Source organism: Macrotis lagotis, chromosome X (assembly GCF_037893015.1).
Source record: "Macrotis lagotis isolate mMagLag1 chromosome X, bilby.v1.9.chrom.fasta, whole genome shotgun sequence".
NCBI lineage: Eukaryota > Metazoa > Chordata > Mammalia > Peramelemorphia > Peramelidae > Macrotis > Macrotis lagotis.
In genome coordinates this window covers 505,627,640-505,655,077 of record NC_133666.1, presented here as the reverse complement: position 1 = coordinate 505,655,077, position 27,438 = coordinate 505,627,640, and the positions used below count along the sequence as shown (strand labels likewise).

The following is a 27,438-nucleotide window of genomic DNA, read 5'->3' as shown; positions in this document are numbered from 1 at the left end:
TCCATGCACTGATACCCTCTTTGTGATCCAAAACATGCATTAACAAAACAGGAAGAACAAGGAGCCCAGTCTCTGGCCTTGGAATGAGCAAACCAATCTGGCACACGTTGGACTAGAACCCCTGACCTTGGCCTCATTAATATAGTACTCTGACTAAGCTAATAAGTACTGAAGGACTGAATGATTTATTGCTGTTATGTGTAACACCAAGAACTTAAAGTTTCTCACAGTCTAAAAATATTTCTCTTTTCCAGAAATTTTAAAATAAACAAAACTTGCTCTGAACTAAAGATAAATCACCTTTGTAGAAGTAAGGCTGTCTTCTTTGTGGCTTCTACAGCCTACCCAGAAAATAAATGTACACCTGATGATGCTTTTCTGCACTTAATTATTGCTAATGAATCCTCTGAGATTCAATTCCCTGGTTCCTTTAATCTCTCTTAGTCTCCCTTTATTTCTTGTACTTTTTTGCATGGAAAAATATCTAATTACTCCTGGATGGATTGCCACCTCTTCCCATATTGTGGCATATCCTCCTTTCATTCTCCATTAAAACTACAATTAAAAAAAATAACTCTCCTAATCTTCTGTTTTTTGTGATTACCAAAATCTTGCTTCCTTGTCTCCTGCATGTTGGTACTAGAAAATCATAATCAATATAAAAGGATATACATGATAATAAATACTATGAAGACAGAGAAAGTGTGGTACAAGCTTAAAAAGGAAAAATATTGCAAGGATCATCCAAATCATTCCATCCTTAGGAGAACATAGTTTTTTATTCCATATGATTATTATCTTCCATAAACTTAATGACGTAGGCTGTGGTGGAAAGAATTTTGAATTCAAATCTTGTTCTTAGGCAAGACATTTCATTTGTCTGGGTCTTGGGGAAATTAGATGATTTCTAAAGTTTTTTCCATCTCAAACTCTATGATCCCAACATCTATGATAGTTTCCCCAATGCTTTCTTCTATAGTTTCTATAAGAATCTAATAAATTCCAGCACCTTAGGTTAGACAGTACATCAAAATGTGAGTTCATATCAAGCTATCCTTCCACTATCCAATTACAGCTGAATCAGTCACAACAGAACTACTTAATCTATTTTGTTTTTATGAATGAAGAAGAAAATTCTAATATATCTCTCAGTAATTAATTCAATTCAATGTCACAATTATTAAACATCTAATATGTGCTTATCATTATGCTCTAGATCACAGTGAAATGACTAAGACATGTTCCTACTACTCATAATTCTAGTAGAGAATAGAGATACAACACATATAAATAACTCTGAATGCAAAATTGCATGTTAAATTTATAAGGGAAGTTTTTAAATATGTTTAACATGATTATATATGTACAATTTATTATCAGATTAATTGCTGCCATAGGAGGGAAGAAGGAAAGAGAGGGAGAAAAATGAGGAATTCAAAATCTTACATAAAAGTGAATATTGAAAACCATCTTTACATGTAATTGGAAAAAAAAAGGTAAAATTTTGATTTAAAAGGATTTAAAAGAATATAAGGGAGCTTGAATTAAAGTACTAGTTAAGAGCAAAGGAAGGGAAAGGTTTTTCTGGTTAGGAGGCAGGATCAGAAAAGATCATGGAGGAGATGGCCCTTGAGTTAAGGGATATATCTGAGGGAAAGGGGCAGTTAATATAGCTGGGGCTTAGGAGTACATGGGAAATACCTTGATACAGTCAATTCGGTGTTTAATAGCATTCACTGCCAGAAAATTGTCCTTTTAAACTAACCTAAATACCTCATGTTACAGTTTAATTATTTTACCTTTTATTCTAGTCCCAGAACCATGGACACCCTATGGTCACTTCAGTCCAAGAGTCTTTGACAGACTGAAAATAGTCACTAATTTGGTCCTTACCAGTACTCTCTCCTCCTCTCCTTATAGTTCTTATTTGCCAACCTATTAATAATCTTTGAGGTTCTTTTTCTGGGTGCACTTCATGTATTCTGGACCTACAATTTTGAATAGTTTTGGACACAGCATTTGCTTCAGTCTGACTAGTACTAAATCCTCAGGATTTCTCAAATTGTATTTTTAAAAACAACAATACACTTGCTGATCTCCTTGCTAACCTCTATGACCCCTAGATTTTTTTCTGATACCTGCTGGAACCAGATATTTCCAAGAAGCATGGCATAGTTGGAAAGGGCTCTGAATTAGAAAATGGAGAACTGGGTTCAAGCTCTAATTAAGGACCTCATGAAACTATGCATATGAAAGTGCTTCAAAATTTACTATTATATGCATTGTAAATATAAATTCATCACTTTGTATTGCATCAAATGTAAATGCCATTTCATCAGGCATATATAAAAACACCATATATAACTTAGTGATAGATTTGGAAAGTTATCTGTGAGTTAGAGAAGTTTAATGATTTGCTCATGCTATATAGCTAGTAACACATCAGAAGTAGACCACTGGACAAAGGTCTTCCTGTCACCATTTACAGCATACTACATGAATGCTGCCTCTCAAACTATTATACTTCAGAATACTGCCGTTCAATTGTCTGCTCAATTTGGTCACTTCTTAAACCAAGAACAAATGCCTATTCCTGCCTTTTGTATTCATAAAGATACCAAGTCCTTAAGTCTTATTCAATTTTTCTAACTTCAGTAAAAGAAAAGCTCACTTGTTCTAATAATTCTCGTAAATATGAATTTTAGTACTTTTTTCTAGCAAATGTGAAGATATTTAAAGAAACTCATCGATGACAGGTTCTTTGGCTTGACAGAATTGATAAATTGTCCAAAGAGAGCTAATTAAATTTTTATTTAAGTATGTCTTTATGCAATTATTATGGCATAGTAGAAAGAACTCTAGATTTGGAGTCAGAAGATCTGGATTTGAATCACAGTTTTGCTCCTACTTTTTGTGATGTTATAGTGGCTCAGGGCTTCTTGGCCCCAGGACCAGTGATCTACCTGCTGCGCCACTCAGGTACCCTACAGCAGAGTCAGGGTGAAAGGAGAGAGAAAATGTAGTACATGGTAGTGGAGAAATAAGAAAGGAGGGAGTTGCAATCAGCAACAGCAACGTTGGAAAAATATGGAAATAACTTTTCTGATGGACTTATCATAAAGAATGTGATCCACCCGCGACAGAGTTGTGGGTATTGGAACAAAGACTGAAGCACATTTTTTGTTATTATTATTTGGGGGAGGGTGCAGGGCAAGTGGGGCTGGGTGGCCTGCCTGGGGCCACATAGCAGGGTGATCTTTGGGTGTCTGGGGCCAGATTCAGACCCGGGTGCTCCTGGCTCAAGGGCCAATGTTCTGTCTGCCACCCAGCCACCCCTACTATTATTACTATTTTATTTTATTTTGGGTCTTTTTTTTTCCTTCTTTTCGGTTTTTGCAGGGCAGTGGGGATCGGGTGGCTTGCATGTCACATGGCTGGGTGATTATTGGGTTTACGAGGCTGGTTATGGACTCGGGTGCTCGTGGCTCCAGGGCTGGTGCTTCGTCCATTGCACCACCTGGCCATACCTACAATTATTACTATTACTTTTTTTAATTTTAATTTTTTTTCTCTCCCCTTTACTTTTTTCGCCCAAGCAACTCTATCTATATTCATGGGGGGAGGGGTATTTTGTTCACTTGTAAACAAGAATATTTTATTAAAGTAAAAAAAAAATTTGTAAAAAAAAATACAATAGTTTGTTTATCCACCAATGGGAGAGAAGGTAAGAGGGAAAGAAAATAAATTTGTGTTAATTGAAAAATATTTTAAGACATCATAAACAGAGATGAATATTCTATGTGTTGCTTGAATGACTAAAAAGACTAAATTGGAACCAAAGATTTGATCGAAATGAAATACGGATTTGAAGAATATTTTGTCATTCTGGTCCAACTTTAGCAAGGATACAGGTTCTATTGGCATCTAATTCTTTAATCAATCTTTTAGATTTACAACATAAATTCTAAATATAAAATGTTAGCTGCAAAGAATTCAATACAACAAGCATTTAAACAAATGTGCAAGTCAATATGCTAGATTTAGAAAAACAAAACAAAAATAGTCCCTATCTTTAATGAGCTTACATTTAAGATGATGGACAAGTGTGGGTGGATATACCATGCATATAAAAACATATAAATTCAAGATAATTTGAGTTGGGAAGATGTGCTAATAACTATGGGAAGCAAAGGAAATGGTAGTTAGTTGCTAGCCTTCATTCTTGAAGATGACCAAAATGACATCACTATGTTGGAATCAAGGTACAATGTGTCTAACTGTAACTGGTCAGATTAACATGAGCTCAGAAGGCTCTACCACAGGTTAGGCACAAATACTCCATATGAACTCTGGAGTGGAAATGTCTGTAAAAGTATCCATTTCACATTTCTTTTGAGCTATTGTATTTCTTCATAGTGTACTGCACCTTGTTTGATGTAGACACACTATGCTAGATGATCCTGTACCAATATCTCCCAGATTTCACAATAAGTTCCAAAGTTCTTCAAAGACACCTTGAGATCATATTGTCATCACTTCTTCTGACCTCCATGTAACTGCTTGCCTCGTGTGAGTTCTCCATAAAATAAGTCTTTTAGGCAAACCTATTTTGTGTACATGAACCTTAAAGGAAGCTAGAGACTTCATTGCAGGAATGGGGGCCAGTCTGCGCAAATGCAAAAGGGTGGAAAAAATAATGTCCTTTTCAAGATACAGCAAAGAGTGATTAAAGAGAGGGATGAATTGACTTGATAAAAATCCAGACTAGCATCACAAGTGTTTAGTTTTCAAGGAGTAAGTTGATTATATTCTCAAAGTGTTTAACGGACTAGTATTTTCTAGTTTTACACATGGCCTTCTTTGCATAATAATTTCACCCTTTACCACAGAACAAAGGCATTCTTATATTCTCTCCTGCCTCTCCTTTCTCTACCTGCCCCACAAACACAATTTTAATTCTTGAAGGAGCTTTGTCATGGTCATACACCTCTCTCTCTCTCTCTCTCTCTCTCTCTCTCTCTCTCTCTCTCTCTCTCTCTCTCTCTCTCCTCTCTCTCCTCTCTCTCCATATGTGTGTGTGTGTATATATAAGCATTGTCAATATAACCAACTAATAGCATTCAAAATAAGACTTCTAAATTATTTGGAATAGGAATGATCATTTGTTTGAAGGTTTTGAATACCCCCAAAATTCTAGAAGTGAAGAAACTTCACTTGAAAAACATATAATCTGTAAAGCTTTCTCCATGCTAACTGCAGACATACTTAGGAGTTTAACTATTTGAAAATGTCCCTTTGAACCCAGAATTCCAGAGCTGAAAGATTAGTGAGTTAAACCACACAGCCCCCATGCCTACCTACAGTCAAGTTAATAATTACACCCATTTAATTTTTAGAATCTCAAACTCAAGAGTAAGTCTTTAAGTAGAAACCTTATGGTATGCTCAAACTAGAGGTTGCACATTTTATTAAACATAAATTAGACCTCTGTTGAGCTTTGATAATGAGATTAAAAACCATAAACCATTCTTCTGAGTTTGTTTACCAACCTGAAATATAACCAAGGTTCAGACAAAGTTTGCAAGGTAGACAAAGATTCAAGATTTTAGAAGTCTGCCAACACTTCTCATCTTTCCTTTCTTCCCTCTTTACTCCATGCTCTCCTGTTGACTTTTTTATACCCCAAGGGGATGAATATAATTCCCAAGTCTCCACAAATCAAAACACAAAGCAGCACTAATACATTCAAGGAGGGAAGTCTGTTGGAAGAAAGAATTCTGCTAACCATGGGAACAGTTCAAAGGTGTCATAGTTCACATTTTGCAGTGGTTTACTTGGCAACTTGTAACTCGTGTCATTACAACATAAAAAGAATTAATGTACAGAAATTCTATGAATCCCATAAAATGTTTGGTTTAAGCAACTAGTGCTTAAACAGCTGGTTTTCAACGGCTCATCTAGAAGCAGAAAGTGGGCAATAAACATTCAGAGGCCAATGAGCAGAGATCATTCAAAATCTACCAAGATGTACAAATCAGGGTGGCTAAGTGGCGCAGTGAATAGAGCACCATCCCTGGAATCAAGAGTGCCTGAGTTCAAATGTGACCTCAGACACTTAATAAATACCTAGCTGTGTGGTCTTGGGCAAGCCACTTAACCCCATTTGCCTTGCAAAAAAAAAAATCTAAAAAAAAAAGGTGTACAAATCACAGATGAAGAAAGTGTTCTCTTCATTCATTCAACATACATGGATTAAGCCCAGTATGTTCAAGGCAGAAGCACCATGGTGAAGCAGTTAGAGAGGTAACCTCCAAGTCAGAAACACAAAAATTCAAATCCTACCTCTGTCACATATTAATCTAGTCACTTATTGTCTCAGGAATCTAAGACTCCAAGTGGTAGATAAAATGCTGACCTGCATTGATAAAGGAGGTTCCCTCAACTAGGAATCACAGGGTCAGTCCCTATTCCTTTGTTCAAAGTCTTGTGCTAGGTGCTGGAAGCATAAAGATATTTTGTTGGGGGGGGAGGTGTTTGCACAGTTCCAATCCTCAATGAGCTCATGTGCTGCCTGTCTTTTAACTTCTTGATAGTACCTCTCCCAACAAATGAAGGGGCAACAAAAGGAACTAAAGCTCCACAAATACAAAAATAGCTTTTTAAATGTAAGTAGTAGGGCACGTAGATGGCATAGTGAATAGAGTCAAATGCATTTTGGCCCTGGAGTCAGGGGAACCTGAGTCCAAATGCAGCCTCAGACACTTGATATTTACTAACTGTGTGACCTTGGGCAAGATACCTAACCTATTGCCTCACAAAAAAAACCTCCTAAGTATTGTATTTCCCCAAAACTAAGACAAATCTTTTATTAATTTTTGTTCCAAAAGGCACATTAGGGCTTGTTTTCAAGGGAGTGTCATATTTTTTATGCATGACAATCTACATTTATTCATTTATTAATATGCAAAAATCTGCATTTTTTTCAAATACAATCAAGTTATCTTCTTCTAGAACATTGTTATAACTCCAAACCTCAAATTCCAGCCTTTATTTCTTGTGACTCCATTTCCTTTAGAAACTTTGGTCCCAATTTCTCATGTCTAGCAGTAGAACTTTTTTTAAATGAGCACTTCTTGTCCATGTAGTCTACTTGTAATGCATTGGCAATGCAGTTGTCAGTGATTTATCCCATGAATTCTTCAATCAAGTCACAATCTCTTGCAGGCTTAAGCTGCACAAAGTCTCCACACTAATTTCTCTCCATTCTATTTTCAATATAGTCACTAATTTTCATGTGCAAATGGTCCTTGAATGGTTTATTTATAGCAATATCAAGAGTCTGGAGCCAGGCAGTCAATCCTGTGGGAATCATTATTTGATCTAGTCTTCTCTCTGCAAAGAAGTTCTTCATGTCTAGCATGTGGAGTGCTGACTGAATCCCAGACTAGCCAACCTCTTTGGTCACTTCACAAAACAAGTGGCAGGATACTCTTAAATCGACCGACTTCCTTATAAATGTTCATGTGCACACCAGACTTTTTCACTCTCAAGAACAAAAATGCCTAAAACACATCCAATCTAATCTTTCTTGCCCTTAAGTAGGGCTTTCTTTCCATCCAGATGTTATCAAATGTGCATGTTGCTCATGTGTCTGTACTCTGATTGGTCATTCATAAGTTTTCAAGTTCTTCTGTTTACATAGGTGCTTACCTCTCATTCAAAGGCACCCATTTCGGTATTGACAAATATTTAATGATAATGACCAGTATCATTTATTTTAAATATTAATGTCAAAAATACTATTTATTTATATTTAATTATATATTATTTTATAATTCAATAATCCATCATGTGCTACAACAGACTACTAAATGTGCCCATCTATCTGCTTGACAATTTTAACTGGGGCTTATTTTGGAGGTAGAACTTAAATTAAAGAGTATCCTGAAAAAAATTATGCAATATTTTCTGGCTAGGTCTTATTTTCGGGAAAATACTTTGGTAGCTTAGAAAAAGAGGTTGAAACAATTGTCAACTGCAAATATATTTCAGTTACCTATACTACCTTCCCTCCCCTTATTATAGACAAAGCTAAACCATCAAGAATTAGCCAAAAAACCCAGAGTACAACTTAAATGAGATAATGAAAATAAAAGCACTTTCTAATCCCTAAAGCACTATAAAAATGCCATTAATGATGACTGATAATAGAGTGTTTCCACACTAAGTTCTACCACAAAAGATAGATTCTGATTCAAAATGACAACCAAAGTGCACCAATCAGAAATTCAAAACAATTACAGTCCACTGCAAATACAGATTTGTGTGAATATTATTCAAACATTACTAATTTAAGAGAGGAAAAAAATAGCAATTTGACCTTTCAGTGCCCCAGACAATTCTCTCTAGGTCTCCAAGTTGCAGGCTATGTACTGGTAGCTTCTGGCAGAGAGACTTCCTCATCAGGAGGATCTGATGTCAAAAAATCCAAAACTATAAAATAAAATTAAAACTAATTTAACCCTAGAACTGAGAGAAACAAATAGAAGGTAGTATACAAAGACTTAAAAATCTATTTCATAAATTGAGGGATAAGGGGCATTATTTGAAGTTACCCACAGAAGTCAAAGGGAATTCTAACATGGTTTAAGCCTCATCCCTCTCAGATTTACAGATGAAGAAAGCCTAGAGAAAGCTCAAGCTGCTTAGTCATTTTCAGTCATATATGACTCTTTCTGATCCTTTTGGAGGTTTTTTGACAACGATACTGAAGTGGTTTGCCATTTCCTTCTTCATCTTATTTAACAGATGATGAAACTGAGGCAAATAGGGTTAAGTGAGTTTCCAAGGTCTCAGAGTTAGTAAGTGTCCAAGGCTGGATTAGATCTCAGGTCTTTCTGACTCCAGGTTTGAAATTCTATTCACTGTACCACCTAGCTACCTCTGGAAAAGGCTAATAGGTTCATTGATTAAGAGTTGAAAGGGACCTTACAAGGTCCCTCAGGACAACATTCTAATTTTACAGATGAAAAAGCTGCAACCCAAAAACATTAAATAATTTGCCCAGGGTCACACAGATAATATGTGACCAACTCAGAATTTGAACTTAGACCTTATATCTCCAAATCTAGTTAGTGCCTTTAATTTGGGCTACTTTGATTCATCCAAGATCACACAGGTAATAGGTAGCAGAGCCAGGTCTTTAATTCAAAGAATACTTATTAAAACATCTACTATGTGAAAGGCATTATGCTAAGTGCTGAGAATGTAGGAACAACATCAACAAAGCATAGAAAAAGAATTCATGGGATGAAATCACTGACAACTGTGTTGCCAATGCATTACAAGCAGACTACATGGACAAGAAGTGTTCATTTAAGAAAAATCTTGAAGAAGCTTACCTCCTCCTAAAGAAAACCATATTAGGGCAGATAAGCAAAAGCATTTGAACTGACATCTCTTTATGCCCTCTTCATGATTCTTTCCACGCAACCATGATGTTTCCAACTTGTAGCACAAAACAACTCATACTCTAATATGTGCCAGATTGTAATCTAGTTCATATATATATATATATATATATATATATATATATATATATATATATATATATATATATATATCATATATGTGTGTATTTATATGTATAACAAATTAGAAGAAAAACTGAATGGGGTCCTCAAGATACAAAGAGTAGTAATCCACTAATGGTGAAACTCCAGTTAAAAAAATTAACAGGTATAATCCAGGCTCTTTGACAATCAACAATTAATACATTGATAGCATTGATGCAGATGTGTATTAAAGAATATTCTCTTCAGATACATGCTTCTTTAAAAGTATTCCCTTCAGTGGTCATATGTTTTCTTTTAGACAAGTCATGAGCAGACTATAGCTCTCATGTTACATGCAACTTCCTGCTCTTCACATCAAGCCACAAGTATCTGTTAAGTGTCTACCATAGATCAGATACCGTTCTGAAGGCTAGAGAAACAAAAACAAAAACAAAAAAGCAATCTCCATAAATTTTAAAGGAAGTCTAAAATCTTCCATTCTTCTCATTTCTCTATTACATCAATGGATCTAAGATCATAGCAAGGTGGGTATTTTCCAAAGGTTATATCTTTGAACACCCAACATGATTTTATCTCCTTATTCCCTCTTCATGATTTTTTTTCTATTGCATCACAATGTTTCCAACTTGTAGCACAGAAGAGTTTAGGCTCAAATATGGGAAAGCCACACTAACCCTCATTTTCCCATCAAGGAAAAACTTTGAACATTTCCTCCCTTAAGTCCTACATAGAGAACTTTGAAAGGAGACCTGGATGCTAATGGAGAACACTAGCTATGCTTTGCTCTCATTATGTGATCAGCCCATCTCATTTCCCTCATACAATTCTGATAGTATCCTTTATGTCCCTTGTTCTGCTTCACTGGTAATATGTTGCAGCCTACTTATGCCCTCTAGCTGCATGTACATTGCTCTCTGGATGATTTTTAACCTTCTTATTAAAGTATTACATATTAGTTCAAGTAACCACATATCATACTAGTGATATTACTCTTTGAGTTAATAGTCATTGCAATTGTAGCTTCCAAGCCACATAACTGATACCATTAACCTAAATGTTACATAGAAATATGAATTTGAGAGAGATTGGTTTTATAATGAGCAACAAATTTACAGATTTATAACTGAGACAGATAGACATTAACAACAGGAGAGTTGTAGGATAGGAATATGAACCAGGACAACATTGGAGCCTGAGAGGTAGAATTAGACTCTGACTAGGAAATGGTAAGAAGCATTCAGTTAACCATAAAGGAAACTAGTAGAAGATGTGCAGAAATATAAGAAAAGAAAATCTAGAGAAAGTGACTGGGGAGGATTTTAGGACATATAATCCATGTTGTACTTATGTTAAGTAAAAAGGATCAGGTTTATTTATTGGGGGGAGGGGTTTGCACAGCAATGGGATTAAATGACTTGCCCAAGATCACACAGTTAGATAATTATTAAGTGTCTGAGGTCACATTTGAACTCCTGACTCCAGGGATGGTGCTCTATCATCCACTGTGCCACCTACCTGCCCTAGGATCAGGCTTTTTCAAGTACTCAATGAGGGTAGGGAGAGGAAGGGGAAGAGATAGAAAGTCCTGGTTGCACTAGGAAGACTGGTGAGGGGAATTAGTGAAATGAAAGATAGATCCTGGTTTTTTCCAAAAAACATAAAGAAGATAGGATATATTAAAACCTAGGTGGCGCAGTGGATAGAGCACCAGCCCTGGAGTCAGGAGTACCTGGGTTCAAATCCAGTCTCTCAGATGCTTAATAATTACCTATCTGTGTGGCCTTGGGCAAACCACTTAACTCCATTGCCTAGCAAAAACTAAAAAAAAAAGTCTAATATGACTAAAGAGAAAAAATGATAAATGCTGGGGAATATGTGGGAAAACTGAGACACTATTGGGACACTATAAAAATTAGGGTGGAGTTATGAACTGATCCAATTCTGGAGAGTAATTTGGAACTATGTTCAAAGGGTGATAAAACTGTATATACCCTTTGATTCAGTAAAACTCTACTAGATCTATAAACCAAATATATTTATAGCAGCTCTTTTCATAATAGTTAAGAATTGGAGATTGAAGGGATGCCTCTCAACTGGGTAACTGCTGAGCAAGTTGTGGTATATGATTATGAGGGAATACTATTGTTCTATTAGAAATGATCAGAGGGTGGGGTGGCTAAGTGGCTCAGTGGATAAAGCACCAGCCCTGAAGTCAGGAATACCTGAGTTCAAATCCAACCTCAGACACTTAATAATTACCTAGCTGTGTGGCCTTGGGCAAGCCAATTAACCCCACTGCCTTGGAGAAAAAAGAAAAAGAAAAAGAAATGACCGGAGGGGTGGTTTCAGAAAAAGGTGGAATGGCTTAAATAAACTAATATGAAGTAGGGTGAGCAGAACTAGAATATTGTACACAGTAAAAGCAATATTGTACAGCAGTTGTGAATGACATAACCATTCTCAGTAATAATATGGCCCAAGTGAATTCCAAAGGATCTGTAATAAAAAATGATATCCATCACCAGAGGGAAAAAAATGATGGAATCCGAATGTAAATCAAAGCATACTTTTTTACTTTATTTTTCTTGGATTTTTTGTCAGCTTTTACTTTCACAACATAATTAACATAGAGACTGCTTCAAATTGATTACCATCTCAAGAAAGGGGAAATTGAGGGAGGAAGGGAGAACTCAAATTTGTTTTTTAAATGAATGTTAAAAATTGTCTATACATGGAATGGGGGAGGAAATAAAATTAAAAACAAACAGAAGATAAGATAATAGGACCTATTTCAATTAAATAAAGAAGTGTTTAATGAACTGGGACAGGACAGAGGATGGCAGAGGACAAAGATAAAATATGACGCCTAAGAAGAAACTGGGAAACAGAAAGAGAATGCTCTAAAGTGAACAATGACTAATCATTTAAAGATCACTCTGCTGTACAATCTTGAGGGAAGACATGATTAAAAAGCTGCCAGGGAATGAAGAGTGAAGAACAGTTCCCATTGTGGATGATATCTTGCAATCTTGGCTACTGAAAAAGCCTGCTGCTTGGTTTATGTGCCACAAGTCCATTTCTTTCTACTCCACTCCAGCCCACACTCAGCTGTCAAAGTGATTTCCTAAAGTAGAGGTCTGACATATCATGCTCCTACTCAATAAACTCCAGTGGCTCCAAATCTCTTCCAAAATCAAATGTAAAATCTTTAGTTTAGTGTTCAAATTTCATAGGCTGACCCACATATTTACCTCTCTGGTATTCTCACATCTTATACTCCACCCCTTCTATATACTCTGCAACACAGTGACAATGACCTTCTTGTTATTTGGACAATCAGTTGTGTCTGACTCTTCAAGACCCTATGGATAATACTGTCCATAGAGTTTTCTTAGCAAAAATACTGAAGTGGTTTGCAAATTTTCTTCTCCAGTGGATTAAGGCTAGTGGAAATAAAGTGACTCAGCTAGATCCAAGGACAGACTTAAACTCAGGTTCTCCTGAATCCATGCCCAGTACTCTATCCACTGAGTCACCAAGTTGCCTTCTAAGCAAAAGAGGCTAGGTGACTTGCCCAAGGTCACAATTAATATCTGAGACAAGATTTGAACTCAAGAATTCCTTACTCCAATGTAAACCCTCTATTCACAGTAGCATTTGCCCAAACAATACATTCCATCTTCTGACTCTAGGTATTTTCATTGATTGTCTTCCATGCCAAGAATTCTCTCTTCATCTCTGCCTCCTTCAAGTCTCAGTAAAAAAACTTTTCATAAGAATTCTTTCATAATTCCCCCCTCTTGATTCTAGTGCCTTCCCACTATTGATTATCTGCATTTTTTCCTTTTTATCCCTTGGTTATATTTAGTTGTATGTTGCCTCCCCCACTAGACTCTGAGTTTCTTGAGACCTCTGTTTGAGCATAGGGGTATTTTCTATCTTTGGATCTCCAGTGATTAGTACAGTATTGGGCACACTTGATTTTTTTTATTTACTGACTGACATCACAGACAAATCTATAAGGGGCTGACTCACCTTCAATTCAATTCAATCAAATAAAAACTATAGATATGTTAATAAATATTGCTTAAATATCTATTAATGTTATTTCTTGTTTATATGAATATTTATTTATATAATTTTATTATTAATAAATATTATTAAGTTCTTAGTACATGCAAAGGACTATGCTAGGCATCATCAAGAAGATCAGTTTTTGAAAAAGCAAAGAGAAGGGTGCTCTGTTGAATTTTTTTAATTCTAATTCCCCTATGTTAGAACAGGAAAACCCATTCCAAAGTAATCTTTCTATTCTTTTCTAACCCTCTTTTCTTTATCCTTTCCATTTCTATTATTCTTTCTTTCATTCCTAAGTGGCAGTTACATGGATTGATGAGATCAAGGAGAATGATTTCCAGTTCTTTCTGTCTTCTCCCTAAAAGGAAACTAGTAGATCTTTCGTCATCCTTCATAACCCTAACCAAATCGAATATTCAGAACAATCCAGAACTACAAAAGAATTTAACAAAGATCAATGTGAAATTGGCATGTCTTTAACAGTTTGGAAGTTTATTATGACCTTACATTAAAATATCTGAATACTATCCTCTCTAAATTATTTAAAAGAGCAATCCTATTGGACAATGGTCATTCTTCCCAAAAATTTACCATAATCCTTTGGCTCTAGTAAACCCCAGACTGGAAAAATTACTACATTGTAGCAAAACTCTGCTGGAAAAAGCATAGAGGATAATCGTAACTAATCATCTATGACTGTGTTAAAAGGACAACTTTTGAAGCTCCAATCAAAGTTATAACTAAGGATTTGGGGGCTAGAGCAAATATCATAAGCCCTATTGGGGAACACAGTACAAAATGAGTCCTCAGATTGGGGCGGAGGACTGGACACTGCCATATGCTAAGGAGTAAGGGATCCTAGGATACTGGCAAAAAGATGGCCATCACAGCAAGTGTAGTACTCCAGACTACTACCTGTTAGCTTCCTATTTCATCTGATTTCTCTTGTTAACTAAGAACTAAGTTTTATTGCTACTAAGCAAATGAAAAAGTTCTGGTAGTATGCACTGAATTCAGGACCTTGGCTCTAAATGCCATTGCTCCACACCAGTTCCACTCTACTGAAGGAATTGGGGATATTTACTCAGGGTAAAAAGACAGGGTAGAATGAATAGCTGTCTTTTAAGTATTTGAAGAGGAATCAATTCAAATAAAGATTTGACTGGGATGATCTGTCTGTCCCTAGAGGGAAAAAAACTAGGTTAAATTGGCAGAAATTTACATTTAGACCTTTTAGAAAAAAACTTCTAAAAAATGACAACTCTCCAAAAGTAAAATGAGCTACAAGGGGGAGCAAGGAGAAGAAGGAAATTGTGGCAACATATTCCCCCACCCAGAAAATCTTCAAGAAAAAGTTGGATGATCATTTGTCAGACATGTTGTAGAGAGAATTGTCCTTATAGAAGGACAAAATGATGTCTGATTTTTTTCCAATTCTGAGATTATGTGATTCCATGAAAATAAGAATTTCCATTGCAAAAAATTTTCGTCAGCATCTGGCAATCAAAAAGCATTTTTCCATAGAAACAATGCTATAAATGGTGGTTAAGTTCCCAAGACAGCTCACAAAATTTTATCTGATTTATAATGTGTCTAAAATACTATATTATTACAATATATGGCATAATATAGCTAAGAATAAGATACTATATGATAATATATTACAGTACAGTATACTGTGTTACAATATATCATGCCATACAGCAATATAGACAACAGTTATTATATATATTACCAATATATATAGCAATAGTTTATAATGCATGGATAACCTAGAAGAAACTTGGCACAGTGGATAGTCAGATGGGTCTGAAAGACTGAGGTTTCAGTCTTCTCTTTGGCACAAACTGGCTACTTGATCCTGGGCAAATCACATAACCTCTCAGTTCCCTAGGCAACTGTCTTTAGGACTATAAATTGCAGGGGAAATAATTGATCTGCTTTGGTATAAGTTCTTTCCCAGAGTTTCCTATACTGTTGAAATCTCAGGGCTAGTGATAGAGAGTTAGACAGACAGACAGGACAGATGGACAAACAAGACAGATGGCTAGATTTGGGTGTTTGTATATGTATTTTTATACACACATGAGAACTTAACCACCTTCTTAGATAATGTTTCCAAGGAAAAATATGCCAGCAGCATATCTCCCAACATAGCCTTGATAACCAAAGCCTTGATATCCTTTGCCTCAGTTAACACTTAATTGCCAACTCTAAAGGCCTTTTTTTCCTTTCTTTCTCCTTTTTTTTGCGAGGTCACTAAGGTTAAGTGACTTGCCCAAGGTCACACCACTAGTAAGTGTCAAGTGCCTAGGGCCAAATTTGAATTCAGTCCTCCAGAACCTAGCACTGTTTTTTCCCAAAACATCTTGCTTAACCTCTTAGCAGTCTTTTAAACTATTGATCAGCTACTTCTCCAAAATACTCTCGCCTCTCTAGGTTTTCATAATACTTCTCTTTCCTAATCCTCCTCTCTATCTGATTATCCCTGCTCATTCTTTTCAGGTTCTTTTTCCATGGCATGCCCACTATCCATGGGTGTTTCTCAAGATTTTGTTCTGAGTTCTCTTTTCTTCTCCATCTGCATGATTTTACTGGGTAAACTTCCTAAGTTTCCATTATCAATGCTTTGCAGATGATTCCCAGATATACTGTCCTATCCTCTCTACAGAGCTCCAGTCTTTCATCACCAACTACTTCTAACTGATGATCCTCCCAGTCACAAAGGCTTGCAAACTGGACATTATCCTTGATCCCTGATCTTTAATCACTTCATATGTCCAGTATATTTCTAGGTTTTCTTATTTCTACCTTCACATCTTTTATATACTTACTTTTTCATCACATAGTCACTAACTTGGTTCCAGATTCTCATCATCTTACAATTAGACTATTGCAATGCCTTTTTGTTGGTCTCCCTGCCTCACATCTTTTCCCCCCTTTATTCTAGCCTTCATTCTAAGTCAACTTTTCTAATACACAGATCTGACTATATTCTTGTCATAGTTTATATCTATCTATATCAAACCTAATATAAGAATAGCTGTCCCACCTTGGTGGTCAATAGAACCAAGAATAGAACCTTCTATTCAATAAAATCCAGTGGCTCCCTTATTATCTCTGGAATCAAATATAAAGTCATATGTTTCATATTTAAAAATTTTTACAACCTGACCCCTTCCTCCCTTTCCAACATTCTTATACTTTACTCTTTAATGTACTCTACAATCAAGCAGCACTGGCCTTGCTGTCCCTCCCAATTGACCTCCTTACCTCCATCACCTGATTTCCTTGGTTTCTTTCAAGAATCAGCTCAAATCCTACCTTGTCATGAAGCCTCTGGCAGCCATACACACACACACACACACACACACACACACACACACACACACACACACATACACACATGCACACGCACATGCACATGCAAGCACACACATACATACACACAGAGCAATGCCTTCCCTCTAAGGTTTCTTCCATTTACGCTGAAAATTTATGTACATTTATACAAAAAGTTTTTGCATATTGTCTTCCCTTATTAGAATGTGAACTCCTTGAAGATAGGAATCACATTTTTGCCTTTTTTGTCTTTCCAGTGCTCACTTTCATAGTAGTGCTTAATAAATGGTTGTTGAGTGACTTTCTCCCCTTGCAGACAGGGTGGTTCCTATATCCTGGGTAAGAGGCTGTAGCAAATGGAGTTGGGTAGAACAAAGAGTTGAATCAGGCATTGTTCCAGATGCAACAGAGTAAAGATTATGAAAAATGGAAGGATAATAGGCAGAAAGAGGGAGAGGTAAGAGAAGCAGAATACAACATGAATTCTAAGGAAGAGTTTAAGAAAGTTCTAACTTCTAAAGAAGTCTAAATAATAAGAAAAGTTGGCAGACATCCCCAGGTCAATGCTGTGGGGAGAGGATCAAATAGGCTAGCTTAGAAAGGTTGTGGGCCTGGGTTTTCCCTCTCCTTCTCCCTTTTTCATTTATCCCTTTGCACTTCACCCTCTGCTTCTGATTCCTCTTCAAATTTGCTGACTCTGGAGCCTACCATTAATCAGAGTAAATAGAAACATTGAGGAATAGAAAAGGAACAGGAATCACAAAAACAACACTAGGGTTCCATGTAATAGCAAGGTCTACATTGACAAAGTGGGAAAGGAAGAAAGAGAAAAGGAAAATCTCTTAAGAGGTCAGAAGGGAAATTCCTGTGACCACCAAGGTGGGGCAGCTATTCACATATTAGAATAGATTTAGATAGATGACAAGTCAACAATAAAGAGCAAAGATGAATTGGGGTCCCCAAAAGAAAAGAATAATAAGCATAAATTAAAGTTTTTCCTTCTGTTTCTATTGCTAAGGATAATTAGCAACATGGTCTGTTTTTATTAAATACATCAGAATCCAAAGTAAATACATTTTGTTTAAATGGTTTGAATTTTATAATTTTATATTTAACAGGAGTAATCTATGCTCACTTAATACTTGCCTACATTGATATCTATAAGCAAGTCATAAGCTAAACATAAACATAAGCTGTCTTAAGCTGAACAAATAGCTATTCTTCACAAAAGAATTAGAATCCTCATCAATCTATTAATTTTTATCATACTACAGATAAATGACTCTAAATTTTTAGTTTTATTGTAAAAATAAATAGAAATATATCCTTGTCACTTTCATGAACAATAAATTTGCAAACATTGAAAATAATATTTAAGGATGTTATTGAAAATATTCTTTTTAAAATTTCATAGCACAAATTAAAATTATTTCTTTGTGAAGTTGTATTTAGGAATCGCCTGTTCCAAATAATTTCAATAATGAAGTGTGTTGCTCCCCAGTCTTTCAAATAACTATGCATTTATTTATATTTATTTAGCAATAAAGATTACATATACAGGATGGGAGAAGAAAGCATTCTCCCAGGAATGCTAAAGGGAATTTTTTCTGTGTTCCATTACCCTAATAATATATATGACAAACCCAAAGATGTTATTTCTTGCACAAAGTAGAAATGGGAAGGGAAAGAACACTGGGAAAAGGTAAACTTCCATCTCAACTTCTGACTCTGTTGACTAGACTTCCCTTTTAGTATATAATTTCATAAATAAAATTATGAAACTTTACACAAGATTCCTAAAAGTCCTGTTGAGATTTTAGAGGGGTTGGTACCTTAAATGTGCTTGTTAAATATGGTTTGTTCCAAATCCTCAAAGAAGCCTTTACTTTGGTTGAAGTTCAACTTTGTCATTTTCATGAAAATCAGAGTAATTCTCTGAACTACTAAAAACAAAACCAGTGAAGCATCCAGGACTGAGATGCCACTTTTAAAATTTCCTTCATTTTAGCAGATGAGCACAAAGAACAAAAGACATAAAATCAAAATATAAAGGGACTAAGTAGGTTTAATAAATCATCCAATCTAACTCAACTTGATGATATCTTTAGCAAAGGCACTCAACTTCCAAAGGGTTATTTGCTATTTCAACAACTGGGCTCTCTTTCTCACTATATCATCTTGGGGATAAGTGGTATGTTTAGAGAAATGAATGTGAGAAAGAAATAGGATTTTTTGTCAGGGTTCATAGTCCCGTCTCATTTAGCAAAAATTCCTAAGAATTTCACCACAAGAAATAGGCAATGGGTACATAATGCCCATTGCTGCTATTATTATATATTGCCTCATGCCCAAAACAAGAAATGAATTGTTTTGAAGCTTTAAAAGTCAGTATAATGTAAAATAAAAATTACTTTCAAAATATGAATTAGTACCTTCATTTTTTTAAATGTCTAAATGGCACAGGTATTAATAGGACTTTTAAAAAATTTAAATGTGGTAGGATTACCTCTGAATTAACAACTTCCATTGATCTCTTCTTTGGTTCTCCTATGTCCAGGTAGCTGAAAAACAAACAAACAAATAAATAAATGTCATTTTCATAGCATTTGATTAAGATAATCAATATATGCTAACAATTAACAAAAATATGACAAACTGTAAAAGAATATTCAGATCTATATTTGTTAAGCAAAGAACTGTTTAAAATTCAAATAGCAAATCATATTAAAAAATTTTGTTTCTTAAAAAATTAATGGCAAGAACTACTTTCTGCATCATTAACTTGATGATTTCTTCTCTCGGTTTCAAAAAGCCAGAAACCACAGAAACAGATACTTATATTAAAGAGCTTACTGATCATTATTTCCATAATCATTAACTCCTCAATTTATTTAGTAGCTTCCTGCTTCCTACATAGATTCTAATTTGAAAGACAATTTATAAAGCCTGATATTTTATATCTTTGTCAACAAAAGAAGAAAAGAAAATGGGGGATTACATTGCAACAGGAAACATTTGGGTAAAATAAAATGAAGAACTTACTAATTGTAAGCACTAGAGTAACATATCAAAGAAAGACAGGAAATTTTTTATCTCTAGAGTACTTTAAGATAGATTAGATACTGATCCATCTAGAATGGTTCAGGTATACTCAGAGACAGAAAGATGGTTTGGGTGGTGACCTCTGGAAGTTCCTAATTTTTTTTATTTTTCCTATTATAATGATGGTATATTGGATTTATCTGCTTCCATTAATTCAAACACTTTCTAGAACAGTACACACATAAGAATTGGTCAACAACCTTCATAATATGTACTTGGAAAAATAAAATATCAAATAAAATAAATTATATTGAATGCTAAAAATGTATTTCTTACCAATGTAAAATTTTTTCATATTACCTATTTTATAACATTTAATTTTCTATCAAGCTGCTCTTTTATCAGATTAAATCTTTCAGTTATATAAAACTTACAAAGTAGGATAAAGATTTCCATTTTTGTCCAGATACTAATTAGAAAAAAACATTCAAACAAAAAAAAGGTCCCTTAAAGCAAAATGTACATATATGAAAATCAACAATCCTCTCCTTCACACACACATATATATTTAGACTATGTAAGCAAATGTGTCATCTCTCACACCTGAGAAGTTGTCCGTAATCTGAACTGCAGGAACCATTTTATGTTATAATGGCCCAATTTTTCCTTACACTTCACCTAGCCCAGGATCTTTCTAATCACCAGATACAGGGAACTGACTTCAGATCAACACAATCAGTAAGTGTGGTGACACAGAGACTGACTTTTCTGACTACTAAAATAACAATCTCTTTTAAAATAAAATTTCTCAATATTCTTTAATAATAATAGCTATATTCATAAGCTATTTTAAAGTTCACTAAGCTCTTAATAACAACCCTGGGGTAGATACTATAATTCCCATTTTACAGCTGAGGAAACTGAAACTCAGAGGTTAAAAGCAACTGGTCTAAGTGAAAAAAGTTTATGGGTTCCCTTGATAGAAGTTGAACTCAGATTTTCCAGATACCACATATAACTCTCCATCCATTATGCCATGTTGTCTCACTGTATAATATATTATACAGTATAATATATAATATATTATTATATTATATTATATATTATACTGTATAATATATTATACAGTATAATATAATAAAATAAATAGATTGACAGAACTTTATTTGAGTCCCAAAAGCAAAAAATCTAGGAATCTATTAGCAAAACCATAAAATTTGGGTATAAGGCATTCAGGGTTGAAAGTTGCTTACTTTCATTTAAAAATGTATGAACTTGCTCCTTTCTTCCACTATCTCTCTTTGAAGCTGTAAAAGTCAGTATAATGTAAAATAAAAATTACTTTCAAAATATGAACTACTACCTTCATTTTTTGAAATGTCTAAATGGCACAGGTATTAATAGGACTTTTAGGACTTCCCTCCCCCAGTTCAAAAAAAAAAAAAAGACTGACCCTGAATGAATGACAACACACAAATTACATCTTGGAACTTTCATCGGTTTCCTTCTGCTAGTTCATTTCATTTCATAAACCCACAAATTCAATTTTTTTAAGTTAAGACTTAATTCCATTAGGATTGCATCACTGTAATAGAAATTCCTGTTTCTAGCATAAATTAAAATCAGTCAACCCTAGAAAAACTTTTATAACAGGATATTCAGCAACCAGTTGTAATTGAAAGCAGAAACTGATACTCTAGTCTCCCAATTCTTGTAATATTTGATTTCACAATAATAACTAGCATTGTTTTATCACTTTAAGATTTTCATAGTGATATAGATACATATAGATAAAGATTTAAGCTTATTTGATCCTCAAAAAATCTTGTAATATGAGAACTACTATCTTCCTTATTTTAATGATGAGAAACTGAGGTCAAAAAAAGCTAAGTGACTTGTCCAATTAGTAAGTATCTGCGAAAGGATTTGAACTCAGTCCTTGACTATGAATATGCCAGTCTATCAATTGAACCACTTAGCTGCCTGACAAACTTCTTGTGAAGTATACTTTACATCTATTGTGATGTGCAGTAACTATATGGAATAGATTAATATTTGTTTTTATCTTTTAATCTGAAAATTTCAAGGAACCAAAAGAATCAAATAAAGAATTTCTAGTGATTGTTTCTTTTTTTGCATCTGTATCCCCAATACCTGGACTATAGTGCACAATTGGTTGATAGATTTCCAGGAACTAAACCAGAACATTATTCCCACTGAAAATGTGTTCACTATAAAAATTATCATGTAAAGGAAAGAATGATGAATTCAGAATCATGTGGTCTGCTTTTATATGCTAGTTCTCCCACTTAAAATATACAAATCTTGGTCAACCATATATAAAATGAAAGATTTGATCAAGATGACTTCTAAAGGTTTCTCCTAGTTTTTGAATCTCTATTACCCTAATACTGAAAATCAAACATGATCTACCCAATGTTAGATATGTTACCAAGCACAGAAAAGAATCACACATTGATATCTCATAGTTTTTCTACTAAAGGGGGAAAAGTGTGCTCCAGTGGAATGAAAAGTGTACTAAGAGATCAAAAGAAGTGAATTTAAATCCTGACTCTGACCCTTAGGGCCTATGTAACGCTGAGAAAGTCACTTAGCCTCCTGGGATCTCTACTCCCTCATCTACAAAAAAAAAAAAAAAAAATGAGAGGGTTTGACTAGAACACCTGTGAAGTTCCTTCATGCTCTAGATCTATGCCCTTGAGTCAAACTTTAACCACTTATTTAATCAATTAAATAAATGACTTTGGTTAGCCACAAACGCTATAATCCTCAATCTTCTCATCTATAAAATGGGGATGAAAATATGTACACTCCAGGGAGCTGTTATGAAGTTCAACTGTAAAAATGTATAACTGACCATATTTAATCCTTAAATGAGATATTATTTGTTTTGATTTATACTATCTCATCAAAATGTGAGAAGAGATGGTAACCTTCAGCTGTGCTGGAATCACTGAGCAAAATTGAGCAAAATGAACATTTATAAAAGAAAAAATTAAATACAAAGTAAATAATTTTCTTCCCTCTTCCTTAATAAAGTCTCTAATGCTTATATTTCCTCCCAAGAGTGATATGTATTAAAGTTTTCTTGAACAAAAAGAAATTGATGTTAAGGTATATTTTTAAAAAGATCAAATAAGTAATAAAGAAATGTAGATAGAATCCAAAATGTTGGAACATAAAAAATTAGACATTCAAGTTACTAGGATGACTATAACTGTTGCCCATTCTTCTTTTTGTAGCATTCCAAAGAGTTTTCTTTTACTTTATGCCCAAACTTGAAGCCCATTAATAATGCTGATATACTTCTTTTGTGAATTCCTCTCTCCTTTTAACTCTTTCCATTTCAACCCTATTAACTTTCCCATGAGTATTCAACACAAAAGGTCAGTTCTCATTGAGAAATTCCCTCTGCTGAACTCAAAGAACCATAGGAACTAAGCAAAGCCCAGTTTGGCATTTCCTAAACCAACCATATGAATAAAAAAAAAAAAATAGAAGTAGTCTAGGGCAAATATGACTCACTTGAGTTTCTTGAAGGCTTCCAGGCCCCCTGCCACGTAGTTCCCCCCACTCTGAATCTGGTCTAGCTTCCGGATTCGGTGACCTGCCCGAGGGGTATAGATGTTTCGGACAGCTCCAAAGGGGGCCTGAACCCCACCTGTCACCTCCTTCAGAAAGACATCAAAACTGGACACCTTTTTCTCATGGATGACCACTCTTCGTCCAGCAAAGAAGGGGTCCCCATTGCGATACACCAGTACACTCTTCACTACTGGCTGAGTCAGGCAGTTGGATCTTGTACTGGTGTTGCTCATCTTCTACCACAGGACCACCTCTTTCCTGCTTCTTTCCTCTTGTGCAGGCTGGCTTCTTAGTAGTTGTCAGAACCTCAGGCACAGTCTACAGCTATATTTCTATAACAACGAGTTCTTCCGAAGTCTCTCTATGACAAACACACACATACACTGAATCAACTACTGGTGGGATAAACAGATGTAAAACTAATAGGTGTCTCTCTGGTATACATAATGTATAGACTGAATACAAGATTACAGGATAGAAGGAAGGTGTTTTAACTATGCCAGCATAATTCATATCAAAAACATGCATATGTCCTCTCAATAGCTAGACATATATATATGAATCAATCACATAAGACACACATATACATGTGTGTTTTATATGAGCTATAAAGCTATTGAACCATATTAAATACGTATGTCAAATACATTTTGTACCTTCATGTAGATGAGTAAAGATGATGGATAGATAGATAAATAGATAGATAGATAGATAGATAGATAGATAGATAGATAATGTCCTCTCAATAGCTAGACATATGTATCAATCACATAAAACACACATATACATGTGTGTTTTATATGAGCTATAAAGCTACTGAACCATATTAAATACATATGTCAAATACATTTTGTACCTTCATGTAGATGGTTAAAGATGATGGATAGATAGATAGATAGATAGATAGATAGATAGATAAACAGACAGACAGATAATGTCCTCTCAAGAGCTAGATATATATACATATGCATAAATCCCATAAAAACATGTTCCGTAGATGGATAAAGATGATAGATAGATAGCTATAGTCAGCAAAAAACGTATATGATGTGCATATGCCCCAAAAAGGCTCCATGCTAGGAGATGCAAAATGGGACGTTTCATAAAGGAAAGACGGTAGGAAAAAGGCGACAGCTAGAAATAGTTAAAAAATCAGTTTCTGTTACACCTTCCAGTCAGTTGTATTCTCTTTGCTCCCTCCCTCCTACCAACTCCAAAAAGTCTACAGCAATAAAGGTGCAGGACTGCAACCCTTAGGACTCCTTGCTTCCTCCCTCCGATCAACACCAAGAAGTTGAAGGGGGCTGCAACCCTCAGGACTCCTCTTCCCCTCTCTCTAGCACAGTGCAAGGAAGCCCAAGGTGCATCCGCAGGCAAGAGACTGAGAAAAGCAGAGGAGAACTTGCCAAGGGTCCCTGTTTCCCTTCCCATTCTTGACCTGCAGCCGCCCTGGGGGGCCCTGGGCCGCCCGCCCCCCGGCTCACACCGCAGACAAGTGCATCATTTGAATGCGCAGGCATCGGGTCGCAGGGGCTCCCCGGCTGGCAGAGGCGATGTTGGGGGGCCCGAAGGGGAGCCCCCGACGCGCAGGACTACATACCGACGCCGGCCTTCCCGGGAGGCTGCAGGGCGCAGCAGCGGCGGGCTCCTCGGCTCCGCCGGGCGAGTGGGCCTGGCCGCGGTGCCCCCCGCCGGGCGGCGGCTGCTGCAGGCGGCTGTTCCCCGGGACCGGCCGCCGCCGCGGGCTGGCTCGCTCGGAAGCTCGGGGAGCTGCGGGGCTGCGGTCGGGGAGGGCTCGCGGCGGCGGCTCCTCCGGCTGCCTGGGCTGCTGCTGCACGAGGACTGTCTACACCCAGGGGGGAACCGAGTTGTTATTTTCTGCCGTTTCCATAGCAACCGCAGCCACGCGCAGGGAGCGGAGTCCGCCTAGCACACCCGGTAGCCCGCTTGGGTCCTCAGGGAGGGTGAGGGAGACGCGTCCCCCGCTTGTTCACTTGTCCTGGAGCCTATCCGAGGGACGGGGGTGCTGGCCAAGCAAAGCCCGTGGCTGCGGGAAGTTTTCTTGAGGCAGCAAGGAGTCCACCCCGATGAATTGTGCACTCACCGTGTTCCTATCGCTGTTAGCCAGGAAGGGAATAGAAGAGAGGGACTGGAGGTAGGATCTTCAAAAGACATTTTAGAGATCATCTAAACAAATTCTCATTATACTGGGGAAACTAGGAATCGGAGTGAGATGGATGCGAGATGCAGAATGAAACACATTTTTGGACATGACCAAGGAGGGAATTTGTTTTTGCATTTATTACAAGGTTTGTTGGTTTTTTTCAGTTTGGGGTGAGAGAAGTGTGAAGGAGAGAAAATGTTTGTTGATTTTTTTAGTGACTTATCAAAAGTGACAACAGGTGTCGAGTCCAAGAGCCACCCCAGCCCACTTCGTACACACAGTTTACAGTATAGCATTGTATCTATCTGGGTGTCTGCTTTCCCGTGCGATTAGATTATATTTTGTGGGGGTGCCCGAGGAGCCACACATTTTCTTGGGAGAGCTCTCTATTTAAAACTATATAAATATAAAAAGAGAAACTGCTCCAGCCACATTTCTGCCGTGGGATTCTGAAATATAAATGACTGACATAATTTTGAACAGCTTTACCAAGCTGAATGTGTAAAATAACTTGGTGGCATCACAAAACTCAGCAGTCTTGAAAGTTGGTGGTGTTGTTTTTGCAAGGCAAATGGGGTTAAGTGGTTTGTCCAAGGCCACAAAGCTAGGAAAAGTTGTTGTTTTTAATTGGTAAATAGGTGAGCAGTTCGTGAATTGGTGTGGAGGAAGAGGTAGGTTTTCTGACTGTGAAAGGTTAGCGGAAGAAAGCCAGCAGGTCGTGTACTGGATTTGAAGTGAGGAGACCTGGATCTGAATCTTGTCTCAAATGGCCTGACTTAGCTACATGATCCAAGTCAAGATACTAATAATTATTAAAAATAATAACAATTAGCTTTTAATAGTGCTTTAAAGTTTGAAAAGTGCTTCACAACTATCATCTTATTTTGTACTCAGAACAGCCCTGGAAGATGGATGAATTTGTAAACAACAAAAAAGAAAAAATGATGCTTGTCCTTCAATCTAAGAAGACTATAACATCAGGGAGGAAATGTCATGACATACACATGAATTGTATTTGAGTAAGGGAGTGCTGTGCTAAGTCACCAGCCTCACTTTTTCCTTTGTAGCCATCCAGGTCCAGTGGCCAGATATGGATCAGGACAACTGGAGATAACCCTGGATGCAAAGTAGTCAGGGTTAAGTGACATGCCCAAAGTCACACAGAGTGTCAAGTGTCAGAGGATAGATTTGAACTTAGGTCCTCCTAATTCCTGGACTTTGCCAAGACTTTTGCCAACTAAAAAAATGAAGCTACCTTAATCACATTTTTCTCCTCTCCATGAATATTGAGGGTTTTCCATTTTATATTTGAGGAAACTGAGGCCTACAGGAGTTAAGCGACTTGCCCAGGGTCATACCAATAAGTATCTAAGGTTAGGTTTGAACTCGGATTTTCCTAACTCAGTTTTAGCACTAAGGGTTTCTGTTTCCTCATCTATAAAATGGGGATGATAAGGTTATGCACTTTGCAAATCTTAAGGCATTATATAAAATAGGAATTATTGTTTTAAATTTGGCATAGTAGTATGAGGGATGGACATGGTGTAGTAGATGTAAAGCTAAGTCTGGGGGTCACAAAGATCTGAGTTAAAATTTTGCCTCTGATTATTTGCAAACTGTTTTAGATCTTTG

At 36.3% G+C, this 27,438-nt stretch overlaps 1 protein-coding gene across 5 annotated transcripts in view; it reads right to left on the bottom strand.

Moving 5' to 3' along the window:
- Nucleotides 1-25,314, bottom strand: part of DCDC2 (doublecortin domain containing 2) — a 235,350-nt gene extending 210,036 nt beyond the window's left edge. For 3 of the 5 annotated variants that reach the window (XM_074206286.1, XM_074206285.1, XM_074206284.1), the window contains exons 1-3: nucleotides 25,243-25,314; nucleotides 23,583-24,003; nucleotides 19,501-19,555 (exon numbers count right to left, since the gene is read on the bottom strand). In XM_074206286.1, the coding sequence (XP_074062387.1) occupies nucleotides 19,501-19,555; nucleotides 23,583-23,875 (348 nt within the window). In that variant the 5' untranslated portion in view covers nucleotides 23,876-24,003; nucleotides 25,243-25,314. The remainder of the gene's footprint in view (nucleotides 1-19,500; nucleotides 19,556-23,582; nucleotides 24,004-25,242) is intronic. The other 2 variants (XM_074206288.1, XM_074206287.1) reach the window with 1 other exon arrangement.
- Between the last annotated feature and the right edge of the window lie 2,124 nt (nucleotides 25,315-27,438).